The sequence below is a fragment of the Dipteris shenzhenensis genome, chromosome 24, assembly GCF_047967505.1.
Source record: "Dipteris shenzhenensis isolate YYH24624 ecotype China chromosome 24, Dip_SZ_1.0, whole genome shotgun sequence".
In the NCBI taxonomy this organism is placed as follows: Eukaryota; Viridiplantae; Streptophyta; class Polypodiopsida; order Gleicheniales; family Dipteridaceae; genus Dipteris; species Dipteris shenzhenensis.
This window is the reverse complement of record NC_141619.1, coordinates 48,237,381-48,255,179: the sequence shown is the minus strand read 5'-3', so window position 1 is coordinate 48,255,179 and position 17,799 is coordinate 48,237,381. Positions and strand designations below refer to the sequence as shown.

Sequence of the window (17,799 nt, the reverse complement as noted above, 5' to 3'; positions counted from 1 at the left end):
CGCTTCGTCAAATAGCTTCGCTAAGAGAAGAGCAAAGATGGCTATCAAGAGGAGCAACAACTTCGGGGGGAGAAAGAAAGAAAGAAAGGTAGAAAGTTTATTAATCTGTATGAGAGACTGAAGGATCTATGAGAGTGCACAAAAACCAAATACAATGAAAACTAAGGGGTGGGGGCCACTAAAATCCGGCACTCACACCTAAGGCTAGTGTGTCAGAAAAGCAAATGAATAATTTTGTTATTGCTCTGCAAGAGAGAGAACCGATATGTAAAGGAATACGAGAGGAGATCCTTGGCCATTGACCAACCGATCAGCTATCCATATGAGAGACTGGATCTGTGTATGTTGTCTATGGGACCAACTCCACCAGTTGGTTGAGGAGAGTCGTCCAACATTTGGGAGAAAACCAGTGATGGATTGCTGTTGATGCTCAACACATTTAGGAGAACCTTTAGCTTGCATATGGGCAAGGCCTTGGGTTGCTAGGTGGGCAAGGGTCCCTTAGGAATTAAATGTGCGCTTGGGGTGAATAAATTGTTTGGGCCTTGGGAGTGGTCCTAAGAGGGGGCAAAGGGCCCTTGGTATCAATTGCTTGGGCCTTGGAGTGGTCCAAAGAGGGGGCAAAGGGAAAATGAAAAATGGATGCCATGTGGAAGTTTCCATTTCCAAAGTCCCTATGTGCATGCGAATGGAAACGCCACGGGGCTCTTGGAAGCACGTTGCGTGGGCATGGAGAGAAAATTCTGACGGGCTAACGGCGGCCGTTTTTTGCTTCGGATTGCAATTCCATTTGTGGAGGGTGGCTTGGAGGCTGTTTGCGATTCCATTGTGGAGGACTGTGACAAGTTGGTCAGGGTCAGCGTTTTGGGAGCATGGGCTGACCACTAAGGCTTGAGGGCTGGTCATGTTTTGGGTGTGAGACTCAGGAGGGCTCACGGGCTGGTCACGAGTAAGGCGTGGGAGCTAGCTTTCCCACAAAGCTATGCCTAGCGCCCTCGAATTGCTACATGAGGGGCTGGCTGGAGGTTGCGAGTTGAGTGGTCGAGGCAGACTGGTCGAATGGTGCCATTCGACGTCACCTACTGGTAGGCACTTGGCTGGTCATAAAGGCCTTGACTTTGCACCGCAGCTATGTTCTTGGAGAGTGAGTTGGTGTATGGGTGATTCCTTGACAACGTATCTTGGAAGAAACACCTTGGTTAATCACAAGGCTCAGGCTACAGATTGCGAATTGGCTTGGGAGCTTGGCTTGTCACAAGGAGCTGCTTTAGTTAACTAGGAGTTACCTTGGAGATCGGGCTGGGCTCACAGGGTGCCACCCCCTACTTGCGAACTGTTTTGGAGGGCCTATGTGGTGTCCAGGGACTCATAGTTGCTAGTTTTATCCTTTATTCAAGCTTCCATGGATGCTGGATGTGTAATTATGCTTTCTATCTTTGCTCTGAACATGTAAGTGGCCTAGTAGGCACTAGTGACACCTGTGGGGAATTGTGTGACCAAGTATGGGTTTCTAGAAATAATTATAGGCTGATTGCAAGCAACCTAGAACATGAATGGATGCCTATTGATATGCTTGGTGTGAAAGAAAGAAAGAAAGAAAGTTTATTAAAGTCTTCAGAAGACCAATGGGTCTATGAGACTATGAGAAACCTGATACAAACAAGCTGAAAGGATGGAGCTACTAAACGAGCATCAACACCCATACTACATGCTACATAGCCATAAGAATATCAATATAGAGTCATAACATAACATCAATACCTTCTCCATCATCATGTCATCAAAGTACAATGCAAAATCCGGCCCAATGTCATGGTAGTATATACGTCAGAAACAGAGTGCTGTCGTCTATCTGTGGGCGCTGCTCGGCGTGATCTCTTGGCAGAGGCTCTACGTTGGACTAGGAATATAGTAACCCCTGTCAGTTGTGCCCCAACCTTGAACATGGAGGGGATGTCTCCATGTATAATCTGTTTGTCTTTCCTTTGTAGGGTGTCACGTCACTGGCTCCAGATCCCGCATGTGTCTGATGCCCATAGGGTGATAACTTGTGCGGTCCGGCTGGAAAAACTATGTGATCATACTCTGAGAAGAGTTTGCAGTGCATCCAATCCGTGTCTCTGTGATTTGAGTAGGCGCTTTCGATGTCTAACTGCCTCATGGATGAAGGCGGACAGGCATCTCTGGTCTAGGAAGGCAAGGAAGCGGGAGAGCAGCCCGAAGCTATCTCTGAAGAGACAGTAAAAGCGGCTTTGGAAGACATCTTAAGATGAAATGCTCCTTTGAATCGATCTCATATAGCTCTCAGAAGATACATAGGCACCTCTCCTTGGGTTCTCCCTTAGCTCATCCACTCTCAATGCGGACTCGATGTGAAGAAGCCCGGAACTGCCCAATAGAGATTCTCAGTGAATGGTGAATTCGAGTATATCCAAGGTGATCAATAAAACCCTCGTCAGAAATATACATGCAGTGATCTTTGTAGAAGCCAAGCTTTTTGTGCGTTTGATTGGTCCCGTGTTTGGGTACTGGTATGGGGTGTCCTCTTTACATTTGTCATACAAAGATATGCTTGGACACTTATGATTGATGACCGTAACCCTTTCAATGGGTGTACTTCCACCCTCAAATGCTAGACTTTAACCAGCTAGTACCTAACTGAACAATACCTAACTGAACAGTAGGAAAACATATGCATACTTTTGGCAAAAGAGCTTGAAATTTCAAAAAGTAAACATATGCAATAAATGTATTACCTGATGGGATATCTCAAGGTATATGCCCCAGGCACACGTTGGGTTCTATGTGTGTGTGCTAGAGGCACAGTTAGGTGCCCATAAGCACTGTTAGGTGGTGGTAGATGCCACATAGGATGATTGAGAGATTCTAGGAGCTGATTGAGGAGATGATTGTGGAGCTTGGTGGCTCATGTAGAGGTGCCTACATATGGACCTCACCTTTCTTCATTCCATAAGCAAGCAAGCATTCTCATTTCGTGTTCAGCTTCATGCTTTCTTTTCACTTCTTCAACATGGTATCAGAGCACTATGATCCTCCTTGAGCCCATTTATGCCATGTCATCATCATCTTCTTCTTCATCTTCACCATTTCTTCCCCAAACTTGTGAGAGCTTGTTCTCCCTCGTCGTCTCACCATTCTCCAAGTCCTTCTGGCTGGAGAGACCCTTCGTATGGGCGAACTTCTACCTGCAAAGAATTAAAGAATGATTGTCGCTGCTGGTCGCCATTCCCCGAATTCCGTCGAAGCTCTCTGTTGCGTATTCTCCTTCTCTGCTCCACCTCTTTCTAATTCCTTTTAGGGAAAGCTTCTCCATACTTTGGACTCTCTTGTGTTCAAGTTTGAGCAGCAATGGCTGTATATTCGAGGAGAACAGAGCCAAAAACCAGTCGACTTTGACGACGTTCCAGCCAGCAACACCGCGCGACATTACGTGTGACCTCTGCACCAGAAATTCGCCCTTATGTGAGCTTTCATTTGAATCAGAAAGCCCTGATTTCTTTGCTCTAAAGAAGGAGATCTAAGCCCTCCAAGTTCAGGCCTCTGTTTTGGACAGTTTTGACAATGTTGTGAGTTTGATGCTACATTAGATGCCACTTTAGCATTTGTGATGTTTTAAAGCGTTGAATAGCATCAGTACAATTGTGGCTACAACTTTCCTTTAGGATGCTATACCTGGATTTGCTTGGAATACTTTCATTTAGCCACCTCTATGAAGCATGCAAGTTGAAGCATCATTTCCATTATGATTTGTAGTATGGAATTTGGTTACAAGTCTTTGCTACACTAAATGCTTGTACTTTGAAGCTCTTCAACTCTTTCTAGCCTTGTAAGAGAGTAGACACTGCCCATTTTGGGTTAGACCCTCTCATGGCTACCTTCTTGAATATGGATAAGTTCAATGGTAAAGGCTTTCACACATGGCAGATGAAAGTTAAGTTCGCATTGATGAGGAAAAACCTCTAGGGGCTTGTCAAACCTGCTTCAACTTCTTCTTTAACAGCCTCTAATGCTAGAGAATCCTCAGCTTCTACACGCCGGGCACGAGATCCTACTAGAGAGGAGAAAGCCTATGGCATTATTGCTCTTGGCTTAGGAGATGACTATATACATCACATTTCTGATTTGGAGTCTCCTTTTGAAGCTTGACAGAAGCTTGATATTATTTTTGGTGCTAGCTCTCACATCTCAAAATTGTCACTTAAGATTGCTTTCTTTGAATTGAAGATGGCTAGTGGCACTCCCTTGGCTGCCCATGTCAATCACATGCGGAGTCTCATGACTCAACTTGCTTCTATCAACTCTCCAATCACTACAGATGATGCAATGGCAGTATTGCTCAAAAGTATGCCTGAAGATTATGATCATGTTGTTACCACTTTGAAAAATTTTCCTAATCCTACTCTTGAAGGTCTTATTACTGCTCTTCAAGAAGAAGAAAGGCACATGGAACTCCGGAGAGGCAATGACAGCCTTTGCCATAAAAACTCAAAAGGGCAAGTTTTCACCTTGCAGACATTGTGGGAAGAGTAATCACCTCTCAAAAGATTGGTTCAAGATCAATCCTTGCAAATATTGTGGCAAAAACAATCACCATGAAAAGTTTTGTAAGGCAAAAAATGAAGCAACTACAAAACCAGAAACTGCCAATTTACTTTCAGTGGATGTGCCTCCACAAGATGAGGCCTCCTATGAAGATTATGCTTTTTGAACCATCTCCATATATGCTCCAGATCTCTCTTTTATGTTGAGTCAAGGTACTCTGCCTGGATAGTCCTCCAAAATGAATGGAATAAACTATTGTGTTCTTTGTAAACACCTCTTGTCACCATATGATGTAGGCCATGTGTATGTGTTTTGCTCCATGGTACCTCCTGCAGACATTGTGTGCATTTACATGTAGGGGAGATAACCATTGGAGGGTCTTATGTATCCCTTTGTTTGACTTCACACTCTTTGGAACCCTTGCTAGCATGAGATCCTAGCCATAGATTTATCCTTGACCACCATGAGTTGGCATGAGAAACAATGAGACTAGATGTATCATGTATCCTTGACATAGCCTGAGGCATTCCCTAGAGGGGGGGTTTGATGGGATATCTCAAGGTATATGCCCCAGGCACACGTTGGGTTCTATGTGTGTGTGCTAGAGGCACAGTTAGGTGCCCATAAGCACTGTTAGGTGGTGGTAGATGCCACATAGGATGATTGAGAGATTCTAGGAGCTGATTGAGGAGATGATTGTGGAGCTTGGTGGCTCATGTAGAGGTGCCTACATATGGACCTCACCTTTCTTCATTCCATAAGCAAGCAAGCATTCTCATTTCGTGTTCAGCTTCATGCTTTCCTTTCACTTCTTCAACATTACCAAGCAAGTGGATATATGTTTTGTGAAGAGAAGTGTTAGATTTCCTTGGTACTTAATGGTGTAACAAATTATGGAAACAAGTTTGTTTGCTTCCTTGAAGGAATCCTTTGGTTTGTCTTATTCTAATCCTTCTGGTTTTGGCAGGTTCCTGATACGAATGAAGAAAGTCTAGTTGCAGTGGCAGGCATGTTCAACAGCAAGGCCAAAGGTATGCTATGCGTTAGCCATGGTGTGGTTAGCACGAGTTAGAATCAACATGTTTTGCTTTTTAGGATTTTTTGGGTATATTTCTTTTAGCTGATAGCGTGCTTATTTTAGTTTTTAAAAATAGAATGGAAATTGTGGATTTTGTGTGTTTGGAAAACCTACCATTGAGCTATAGTTTGGCCATTTGATTTCTTGTTGTTTGCATATGAAAGCTGTTTGCGGGATGTATTCCCTTTTCTAGTCTCTTTTGCCAAATCTAAAGTCCATTTTCCCAATATCATTTTGGCAACAAGGTCAAAGAAACATCATCTTTCTAGGGTTGCTCACATTTCCAAAAAAGATGAATAAAGGCAGTACAAATGAAAACACCTAGTGTGTAATATCTAGGTATTTGGAGAATAGTGTCGACTATGCTAATGGAAAACAGAAACTCTCTTCAAAGTCTACAAGAAGTCCTCGACACACAAGTTTGTTGGAATCACATTAATAATGGTCCCATGTCATTTGCGGGCAAACATGCCAAGAGGCCATGCTGTCAATAATCTCCGAAGTGTGTTGGCCCCTTGAGGTAAGATGAAAGTGGATTGTAAGAACATCGATTTATGTTCAAAGATGGCTATATTAGTTGTCCTTATTATAAAGAGCTGAATTCTTTTTAGATGGACTAGGCTGTGTTAAAAGGTCCCACCAGCCAAATGGCAAAGAAGTGTTGCACTCCCCTTTCCAAGTGGAATGAGCCATAGAGGAACACATGGACAATACTAGGGACTCTTTCATTCTGCAACCATGGGTGTAGATTGTTGGGAGACCCATCACTTGCTATCATGTTCCAACCCAGAGACCTCCTTGAGAGAGCAGCCAAAAGATAAAACGATTCTTCGTTATCATGTGAGTTTGCTCTAGAAGTAATGTAGAGGATGGCAGCAGGAAGTAGGAAAAATTAGCCAGCATTCATTGAGATTCTGTCGCACGGAAAGGAACATGCAAGACTAGACATAACTGGACATATATAGTACAGATAGGGTTTTCATAATACTCTCTGTTAATGCTGACATTTATATCTTGCGACACACCATGTCCTTTCACCATTCAAATTTCCTGCCCAGTTTGCATTTCTAAAGGCATGAAGATCGATATCTTCACCTCTAGTATGAACCAGCCCATAATGCATAGAACTCTTCAAATACCACTTTTTTTCTTGGCTGCTCTTTAATGAAGCACATTTGGATGCTACATACAGAAATAATATGTTGAGTGCAAAAGTGTAGCCTGTGGTATAATTTTTTTCTTTTGCTGTCAATGTCAGGAAACAGTTGCAGCTGTAAGTTTTGGACTGCCCCTAAATGCATAGCACCTTTGATGTTCCTGAGGATCCTTTTGACTGCCCACTGTCCACCAATGGCTTGCTTTCGGATGTGCCGTAAATTGACTGGCACAGCTAATGGCATAGAGATGTCATGTCTGGTGGTCATGAGATAAATCAAGCTGCCCAGTAACTGCCTGTACAATTTGGTATCCACATTTGGCTCATTGACGTCAGTATCCAATTCCAATCCTATTTCCATGGGAGTCAATGCATGCGAAAATTTTCCAGCAAGCCTTTGACATACCTTGTTTGACATAGAAAAATCAATTTCTGTGTTGCCATACTGCTATGCCCAAGAAGTAATTCAGCTGCCTTAAATTGCCCATTTTAAACTCTTTGCATAGTGCTGTTGCGAGCTATTCTATGATTGCTTGATCATCGCTTGTAATGATAGATCATCCACATAGAGAATTAGGATACAAGCTGCTTGATCTTCAGGTGAACAACAGACAAGCTTAATTTCAATGCTCAATACCTTAATGTGGATTACTCCTAGGCAGGTCCACATCCCATAGTCCATTATTATGCACTCATGAAGGAAGTATCGGAGTCTCTAGTCTCCCTGTATCCCTAAATAGGACCTCGATAGACTTAGCCCTTGACCATTTAGTGCGGTCACTAAGTCCGCAAGAAAACTATAAATTACACTACAGCCATCTATAGATTATCAACCCCTTATGTACAGCTCTGTACACATTTGGTTAAGCCAAACTACTAAATGATCTCTGTAAGGACTTCTATTAACCAATCCGTCCAAAAACATCCCACATTCAACTGGAATGTAGCAATTATATATCTTGCTGTGAAGATAACCAATTCCTCTGTAATCTTTGAGGATAACAAGTTCCTCTTTCATCAAAGATTACACCCCTGCTGGTAATGATATTGCGTGTTTAAGGGTTCCAAATCTTGTAGGCCTTGGGATTGTTACTATAGCCAGCAAATATACCTTTAATTATTTATTATCCAGTTGCTTTTGTTGGCATCGGAAGTACATCATAAGCTTCCTCAGGTGATCTATTCTATGCTTTACACCTATAAAGGCCTCTTCAGGAGCTCTGCTTAGTACAGCTTTTGTAGCAATCCTACTTTAAAGGTACGTAGCTATATTTACTGCTTCAGCCCACAACAAGTTTGGTATATTACCGGCTTTAAACATACTCCTAGTTTTTTCACCTAGAGTACAGTTCATGCGCTCAACAATACCATTTTGTTGTGGATATATGAGAAGTAGAGTGCTGTCTTTAAATGTCCTTCTCAGCAGCAGGATCAGGCCGGCAAGGATAGGAAGTGGGCGTTGGTACGAGATGGGCGACTACTTACCGGTCCCCGTCGGTCACCCACCTCTCCTCCCACAAAAGACTCAAGGGGGCAGGGTTTATGAGACTTAGGAAACCGAGACCCTATTTGTACCATTTGGAATTGTAATGGTACATTATGGTCAGAACCAGGGAATTTCTCAGAGTCCTATACAGGTCGTGACATAGTTTTTTATATAGAGACACACTAGAGTCCAGAGTGCCCACTACCAATAGTCACGGGTACACCTGGGAGACTACTTATAGAGATGAGACAAGGGACAAAAGCGGGGTGCGAGGTTTAAGAGGAGTAGCAGTGCTTTATAGGTCCTCTCTTTTTGGGGCTATCTCAGTAGAGAGGAGAGACGCACATTCTAGATTTCTCTGGATCCGGATCCAACGCACATACAGCCAAGATTTGTTCGTTGTAATATGCTACCTTCCCCCCAAGACATCCCACTTGCCTAAGATATCCTAGAGGAGACAAATATGTCACCGTATGCAGCTCTCTCTAGACATCGTTGATTTCTTGAGCCGTGGGGAAGTTCTCCTTGTTGGGGACTTCAACGCGAGGACAGGCGTGCGTTAGGTACCACTCCTTGACTTTAGAGATGATTTTGTCTTGCTGCCAGACAGTGACTTGGAGGACGCAAGTATGATAGGAGTCTCAGCTGATAGTGGACCCGTTAGATTTGGGAAGGATGCACGATCTTATTACCTATAATGGTCTTGACAGATGGCCTCCACCTTGGATTTTTGCTTGCTCTTTTTGAGCTGGTTTTTTTCTCATGCATGGCATGATGTACTCCCGCATTAGAGCTTGCTCTTGCGGTTTTCATTCATACTTATGAAGTAATCTTTTTGAAAAAAAATAAATAACGGTCTGGACGGATAGCCTTCCTGGGTGGCTTTACTTGCTTCCCACATGGGATCACTTGGAGATCTAGAGCTGCACATATTACACAAAAATCTGTTTGCTTCTAGCTTGTTATGTCGAATCACGGGCACATGCACAAGCATTTTCCTCCCAGCCAACCTCGGTGGTAGCAAGCTCTGAGTAAATCACATTTTACGTGAAAACTTCTACTTGCTTATTCCCAACGAGCCCCAAAGTTCCCTAGATGGATCTAGTATGCCACATGTTTTCATTCTAGGGTCCCTCCTTAATGCATCATTTACCCCTCTCTTGGGATATAATTGAAACCATTGGCCCCTAGGCACATTTAATGCATTTAGGTCCCTTTAGCCTTAGATTCACCTAGTCTAGTGCCATATCACCCTCACCTAGGACCTTGACCTTGATTCCTTTTTTTGATCATTTACATGAAGCCCAAAGAAATATAATACAAATATTGATCCTTTAATGCATCATTTACCCCTCTCTTGGGATATCATTGAAACCATTGGCCCCTAGGCACATTTAATGCATTTAGGTCCCTTTAGCCTTAGATCCACCTAGTCTAGTGCCATATCACCCTCACCTAGGACCTTGACCTTGATTCCTTTTTTTGATCATTTACATGAAGCCCAAAGAAATATAATACAAATATTGATCCTTTAAAGGAAAATGCTGATTGATCCTTCCGAGGTCATGTTACCTCGACTTGAGCGTAACATTCCTTCCCTCTTTAGGCATCAGCATCCTCGATGATAAAGTCTGGGAACACTCTCCGTAACTGGTATATGGATTCCGAGGTAGCTTCTGATAGAGGTAGATCATGCCATGCAACCAACACCGTGGGTATCTTCCGATTGCGTACTTGCATTGTTTCTCGGTCTAGGATTCCTGTTGGTTTGCATCTTGCATTATCCTCTATCTCCTGAAACAAAACAACACCCTCGATTAGTGAGTCACATGTATGCAAAAATTTCTTTAAACGAGAAACATGAAACACTGGGTGCACCTTACAACCCTGTGGCAATTCTAATTTATAGGCTACCTTGCCTATTCTTTTTAGAATTAACCATGGCTCACAATATCGAGGTGATAATTTAACACACTCTCCTGCAGTCAAAGACTTAGAGTGCGAAGGAACTCTGAGAAAAACTTTTTCTCCTTCCTTAAATTCTCTAGCGGATCGGTTTTCATCCGCATACGCCTTAGCTCTATCCATAGCTTGGCGGATGTTAGCTCTTGTAAGTGCTAGCATCTCCCGCATTTGAACCACAAAGTTTGCGGCACTAGGCACTTTCTGAGGTATTCCAACTATAGTTGGATTCGTTGGTCTATAACCATAGCTCAGCTCAAACGGGCTGAACCCTGTAGAGGAATGTTTTCTATCATTGTAGGCAAATTCTAATAATGGCAACCACTTGTCCCATGTATGTTGCCTCAATGACACATATGCTCTAAGCATATCCTCTAAAATTTGGTTGATTCTTTCCGTCTGACCATTCATTTCTGGGTGATCCCTACTACTCATTCCCAACTCAGTCCTTAGTTTCTCAAACACCGCAGTCCAAAAATGACCGGTAAATTTGACATCCCTGTCTGACACTATGGATTTGGGTAATCCATGCAAACGAAATATATGTCTAATAAACGAATCCGCCACTTGCGGGGCACTAACAGACTCTCTAGTTGGAATGAAGTGAGCCATCTTGGTAAGACGATTAACCACCATAAGGACAGAATCATATCCACCTTGTGTCGTAGGCAGACCTACAATAAAGTCCATGGAAATGCTCTCCCACTTACCTAGTGGTATCTCCAAGGGCTGTAAAAGTCCGGGTGGCTTTACCTGCTTTGCCTTACTTACCTGACAGGAAAAACAATGTGTCACATATTCATGAATATGCTTTTTCATCTTTGGCCAAAAGAAATCTGGTCTCACGAGATCATATGTCTTCTCGACTCCTGGATGTCCCGCACATAGGCTATCATGGCATTGTTGAATGACTCTTTGCCTGAGATCATTCTGATTAGGTACTACTACCTTGCCATTTCTTTTCAGCATACCTTCCCTTATGGCATATCTTACATAAGTTTGGCCTTTTTTGGATGCCAGGTCATCCTTTTCCCGGGGTTTGAATACATGAGCCTTAGGCCAAAGGCTCTGGACGAACTCGTCCACCTTTTGAGTTTCTCTAATCTCGGTCATTAGAGCAGTCTCTAATACCGTGAAACTCATGTTATGCATAATGTGTGACAACGCATCAGCAACTTTATTATCCTTCCCTCTTCGGTACTGAATCGTCAAGTTAAACTCCTCCATGAGTTCTGCTCACCTAGCTTGGCGGCCTCTCAAGTCAGGTTGTTTACAAAAATGTTTTAGAGTATCATGATCAACATCAACATAAAACTCTGACCCATACAAGTAATGTCTCCATGTTTTCAGAGCATGGACAATAGCATACAACTCTAATTCATGAGTTGGTCAATTTCGTTGAGAGGGAGAAAGCTTCTTGCTTTCAAAGGCTACTGGCCTTCCCTCTTGGAGGAGAACTGCTCCTACCGCAATGCCACTTGCATCGGTTTTAAGGAAAAACGGTTTCTGGGGATCAACTATTTTTAACACCGGTCCTGAGACCACATCTTATTTTATGGTGTTAAAACTCTCCTGTTGATTCTATCCCCATATAAAAGATACTTTATCTGAGGTCAGATCAGTCAATGGTGATACTATTTCGGAATATCCTTTGATATGCCTCGATAAAATTGGACAAATCCCAAGAATGATCGCAAGGCGGTCAACTCTGAGGGATTGGCCAAATCAGTATCGCAGCCACTTTCTTTGGATCCATTTCTACCCCCTCAGGAGTAATTATGAATCCTAAATATTCAAGTCTTACCATACACAGTATAGTTTTCTTTTTATTTACATAAAGACTGGCTTTCCTCAAAGTACTGAACACTATTCTGAAGTGTTCATGATGCTCAGCAATACTTTTACTGAATACCAGAATATCGTCAATAAAGTGTACTACAAACTTTCTGATATACGGACGTAGTAAATCATTCATAAGCATGACGAATGTAGCTGGAGCATTGGTAAGTCCAAAGGGCATTACCAAAAACTCATAATGTCCAAACCTGCTTCTAAAAGCGGTTTTATGCACATCCTCGGCCCTAATACGGATCTCATGGTAGCCACATTTAAGATCTATCTTGCTAAAAATTACGGCCCCATGTAATGCATCTAGCAAATCATCGATCCGAGCCATCGGATACCTGTGCTTACTAGTGCTATTATTCAATGCTCTGTAATCTATACAGAGACGAAAAGTATCATCTTTCTTCTTCTTTAATATCACTGGCGAAGCAAAAGGTGAGAAACTTGGTTGAATCTGCCCCAACTTGAGGTATTCTTCCAGTTGTCTTCGCACCTTCGCCTCTTCAGTAAAACTCAACCTATAGGGAGGTCTATTTACAGGTTCTGCCCCCGGGATTAGTTCAATCTTATGCTGAACATTCCGCTCCGGAGATAACCCATAAGGTAGCTCATCCCTAAAACAATCAGAGAACTCCTCTGCTATTTGATCAGCCAGCTTGGCCATCTCTCCATTTTGAGCAACATCAGTGCTAGCCGAAGAATCATCAATCGGCTCTACTGATGCTGTACAAAGAAACAAAAACTCTTCTTGAGCTTTTCGAATTTCCATCACGGAAATCAACGGTCCTTGAGGTATATCTTTTTCACCTCGCAAGACATACATCACATCATTCATCTTGAATTGATAAATGTGCTTTTTCCAATCTATGGCTGGATTTTTCCTAGAATGCCAAGCCTTACCTAGGGCTATGTCTGCATGAGCAGGCTTAGTCATTTCAAAATCAAGCTTCTCAGCATAGTCCTAAATTCGAAGCTCCAACTGGGTAACCCTTTGGTCCCATACTTCAGTTGAACTTCCGTCTGCCATTCTCACTGTATATGCATAGTCGGATGGGCTAGTCTTTAGTTTCAGCCTCTTTACAAGCTTGGAGTTAATTACATTGTGCGTTGACGCTGAGTCAAACAACACAATGACATTATGATTAGTTTCAGCCTCTTTACAAGCTTGGAGTAATTACATTGTGCGTTGACGCTGAGTCAAACAACACAATGACATCATGATTAGCTACTTGCCCTTTCATCTTAATTAACTCCGTATCATTAAAGGCTGTATACCCCGTTGCTACGAGCTTTGACATGATATTATCGTGCACTAGTTACTAACTTAGCAACAGACACACATAACAAAAAAGCTACTGACCTTTGAGAAGATCCCGCTAGCTGAATCTGCATCTGTTCTGCTCTGGGACTTCCCTCCATTTCCACGTCGCATTCTGAGACCACCATCTCAGCCATCCGATGATCTTTGTTTCGTGGACAATCTTTCCACTGATGAGGCTGAAGGCAATCAAAACACAAGCCTTCTCTCCTCGCTTTTTCCCTTTGCTCTGGGTTCAAAGAAGACTTCGACCAAGCCCGGGCTACCATTGGTGTTACTTTTTTTTTCATTCCAATGGTGGTACTTGATTTAGGAGTCTCAACTGGTTTCGCCTGCTTGGCTTGACCACTAGGCTGTGAGGCACTCCCTTTGCTAATCCACTTCTTCTTAAACCCAGTTTTCTTCGGGTACCCATACTGAGTCCCAACCTGCACAAATCCACTAGGTCTGTTCCCTTTTGCATCCTCATAGTTCAGGGCTATGGCAATTGCTTCATCTAGCATGTTCGCATACTTAGCCCGAACTTCCATCTTTATCCGATCATTCAATCCAAAGATAAAATCTTTTACTTGGATTGACTGAGGTAGGGGTTCATCAACCTTCATTACACTTTCTCTGAACTTATCAGTGTATTCTGCCACTGACAAATTTCTCTGACGAAGGTTTCGATAATGATCCCAAGCTCGAGATGCTTCGTCAGAAGGTAGGAAGTGTTTTCTAAATTCCTTTTTAAACCCCTCCCAAGTAGTAGATGCCACTTCATCTTTCTGCTGTTTTATCCACCACCTATCCGCTGCCTCATTAAACATATGGGTGGCCTCGCGGATTTTCTTCATATCATTCCTGATTTCATAAATGGCGAAGGCCTGGTCCCATTTGTGTAACCAGGTCTCAATGATATCGGAACTAGGGTCAGACATCCGACCAGAATACTTTTCTGGCCTATAATTGGCAATATTAGGCACCTTAGCCCTCCTAGGCTCTCGACCGTACGAACACTGGACTCTGGTTCCATCGGAGATTTACCTTTCTCGTCACGGGATGGTCGAGCAGACATACTATGTACCATTTTCCTGAGCTCAGATTGCCCTACATTTGCTTGTAACTGATGCGCTAAAATCTGTAGCAAGGCATCCTCTAACATTGCAATTCTGCCAGATAGTGTATGACCTGTTGGGCGCGACACCTACGGGGTCGGCCTTTCCTTTTTATGTCACAATGCTACCTCTCGACTCTATGGGATCCATCCTAGAAGCTTCTTCTTCTACTTCCATTTAGGTCGATGGGTGTTTCTTTTATATATATATATATATACATATACATATACATATATACATATACATATACATATATATATATATATATATACATATACATATACATATACATATACATATACATATACATATACATATGCATATATACATATACATATACATATACATATACATATACATATATATATATATACATATATATACATATATATATGTATACATATATACATATATATACATATATATACATATATACATTCCAAATTTATAGCTAACCAGGCATATATCACACTGTAACCAAACCGGCTTTTTCCTATGGTAGGGAAACTCGTGCAATCTGAATTAACTTAAACACCGAGGGCAAATAAACTAGCATATACCACAACAAAACGTTGTGTGAAGATTTTTGAAAACCCCAAACTTGTCTTGTACATATGTACATGTGTGATGTTCAACTTGTGTGTGTGCTTGCTGGCATTCAATCAGATTTTGTGTAAGCAGCTTTCGAGCACTTCATGGTATCCAGGGTCGGGATGGTGTTCACCATATGTGGTAGTATGGGCAATATGGTGCTAAGCGCTTTTGGCATGTGTTGGTGGTGCCTAAGGTAGGAGTATAGGCACTAATTGCCTTGGTATAGTTTGAAGGAAAGAGTGGGAGAGTGGTGAAAAAGCAAAAGGTGACGTGGCTATAATAAAAAAGGCATGCATGCAAATGTGGCTACGTGAGGATGAAGGAAAGCTCCTCGTCGACGAGCTGGCTGGAAGATGGAGGTGACAATTGGCAGGAGAATTCGAGAAGGGATCGGGGCTAGAAGCTTCACGTGAAGGGACGGGAGTCTTGTGAGCTTGGAGAACAAGGGAGAAGTGAGCTCATGGTGGAAGGATGGGCAGCGATGGAGAGCCAAGCTTGAAGGGGTGAGAGTTGTTGTGGTTTTGTGAGGGGCATAACTTAAAGGAAGGATATTGCGAGACTGCAAGCTGTGAGGGCGTGCTTTAGAGTCGGGAGTTTTGAGAAGGAGGGAGTCGAGGGACGAATGGTGACCTGGGTGGGAGTTTTTTGCTGGCTGGAGTGTCACTTCTAGGATGCTAGCTCTATGAGCTAGGGAGAAGGCGGCTAGGGAATTTGTTCTGAAAGAGCCGTCATTGGCTGATGGTGGCGAGCGGCTGTGTGGAGAGAGATGGCATGAGTCGGGGGGTATGCTTGCTGGGGGGATTGTGACTGCAGGCTGGAAGGACGTTAGGCGATAGAGACCATGAGCTCCATGAAACAAGTGAGCAAGAGAGGAGTAGCAATGCTTGTGACATCCGATGAAGGAGAGGTGACGAGCTGAAGTAGGCGGATAATCACGTGAGTTGATGGATGAGCCAACTATCAGTGGCGAGCTGATGGTGCGTGCAAAGCACATAGGCTGGGAGCTTTGAGGCTGGGTCTTCTGGACGGAGGTGTAGCGTCGCTACAAGAAAGTTGGAGAGCTTTGGAAGAATCTGAGTGTGTTCCGAGAGCAAGCCTAGAGAAGCTGCAGTGCTCAGATCACATGAAGGCCAGGGATTCGTGAGCGCTCCATGAGCAAGAAAGGAGCTGCAGTACTGGGTATTATTGCATGAAGGAGAGATGGGCTACGTGGGAGATGAGATGGGGCTGGTTGTATTCCATGGGTGATGGAGGCTCTTCAATCTGATGAAGTGAGTGGGAGATCTGAAGTGCGGGTTTTGGTTAAGCTTGTTTACTTGCTCCAAAGTGGACTCAAGGAGGGTCGTGGTGATTATACTAAGCTGATCTAAAGAGAGCGTGGAAGCTCTACGCAATTTAGTAAAAGGAAGAACGCCACTGTTGATGATTCCGTGGAGATCCTTGCATGTGATCTTAGGATACCTTAGTGGCTTGAGAAAGCTTAGTAGTGATGGTGTGTGGTCTCGAAGGTTTGTGTTGCACTTCAAGGCCAAGCCCTTGGTAAAAGCTATTTGAAGAAGGATTTAAGTGTATGCATGTACACGGAAGCCATGAGGGCTGTGAATAGAAAGGCCGTTTGATTCGAGGATGGTTGATGGATGAAAATCCACAAGGTGGCAGGTTTTAAGCATACAAGGCAGTTGGTTACTTGATGACAATGAGGTCTGGGATGTCAGGAAAGATACGAGCATGGCTTTGATTATACCTTGAGTTATTTGAAAGTGTTCATGGTAGTAATGCAGCTCTGAAGTCGTCATTTTCTTAGGATTTAAGTTTCATGGGTCTTCTATGTATTTTTTGAGCTTGATCTCAGTCAGTAGGAGAGCTTGTGTTGAGCTGTGTAATCCATTGGGTTCTTTTTGAGTTTTTTTAAGCTTCCAGAGAAAATGTGGCTAGAGTGTGAGTTGTATCAAAAGGTGTGTAGAGAGAAGGATGTTGAATGGATGCCTTTTGCCTTGTGATTGTGTTGTTCGGGTGTTTTAAACGTGGATAAGGGTGGCTGTGAAGGCGGATTGGGCTCTACTGCTTTTGTCCATCCAACGTGAAAGGTATAGAGAACCCCCTAGTCATTCATGTAGCATAGAGATATCAAGTTGTTCCTGCTGTGGCTCAGCTACACCCTCGTTGGAGACCCAAAACACCTATGTAACCTTGCCTTCAAATGAAGAGAGTCCTACGCATGAAGGCAGCAGCCAGCCCAATCATATGATGTTCGGCAGCTCCAACATTGATGAACTATTGCAACAATAACGCCTTCACGTCGTCATGGCCAAAAATATCTTCAAATTGCAGCCCAACCTGCGTAGCCATCGATTGAAAACGGGTGATGTTGTACGGGAGTGTACACGTCTGTCTTGTCGGATCCTTCCTAGTGATGTAGAAATGAGGCGCGAGATAGTCCCATGTTCCTTGGAAATCGTACATACACTGTGCTCGCCTGCAAATCCAATGCATTCCCCCTCCCGTAATCTGCCGCCAACGAAGGGAGAGGAACTTCTAGCGGATGGGAACAAAAAGAGGGGAGACAGAGCGCTGAAGGAAGCTTGAGGCAGTGGCTATCCAAGGCGGAGGCGGGCTGCAGGTTGCACAAGTCCACAGTACCTTGCTAAAGAATGCCCGCAATGGCAATCACCAAATCCTGCGACAGCATTTCCCACAATA

General features: G+C 43.3%; 1 protein-coding gene across 1 annotated transcript in view; it reads left to right on the top strand.

Moving 5' to 3' along the window:
* LOC147886702 (ARM repeat superfamily protein) overlaps positions 1 to 17,799 on the top strand; it is a 296,797-nt gene that overhangs the window by 98,037 nt on the left and 180,961 nt on the right. The window contains exon 14 of the mRNA XM_087395638.1: positions 5,531 to 5,594. Within this exon, the coding sequence (XP_087251764.1) occupies positions 5,531 to 5,594 (64 nt within the window). The remainder of the gene's footprint in view (positions 1 to 5,530; positions 5,595 to 17,799) is intronic.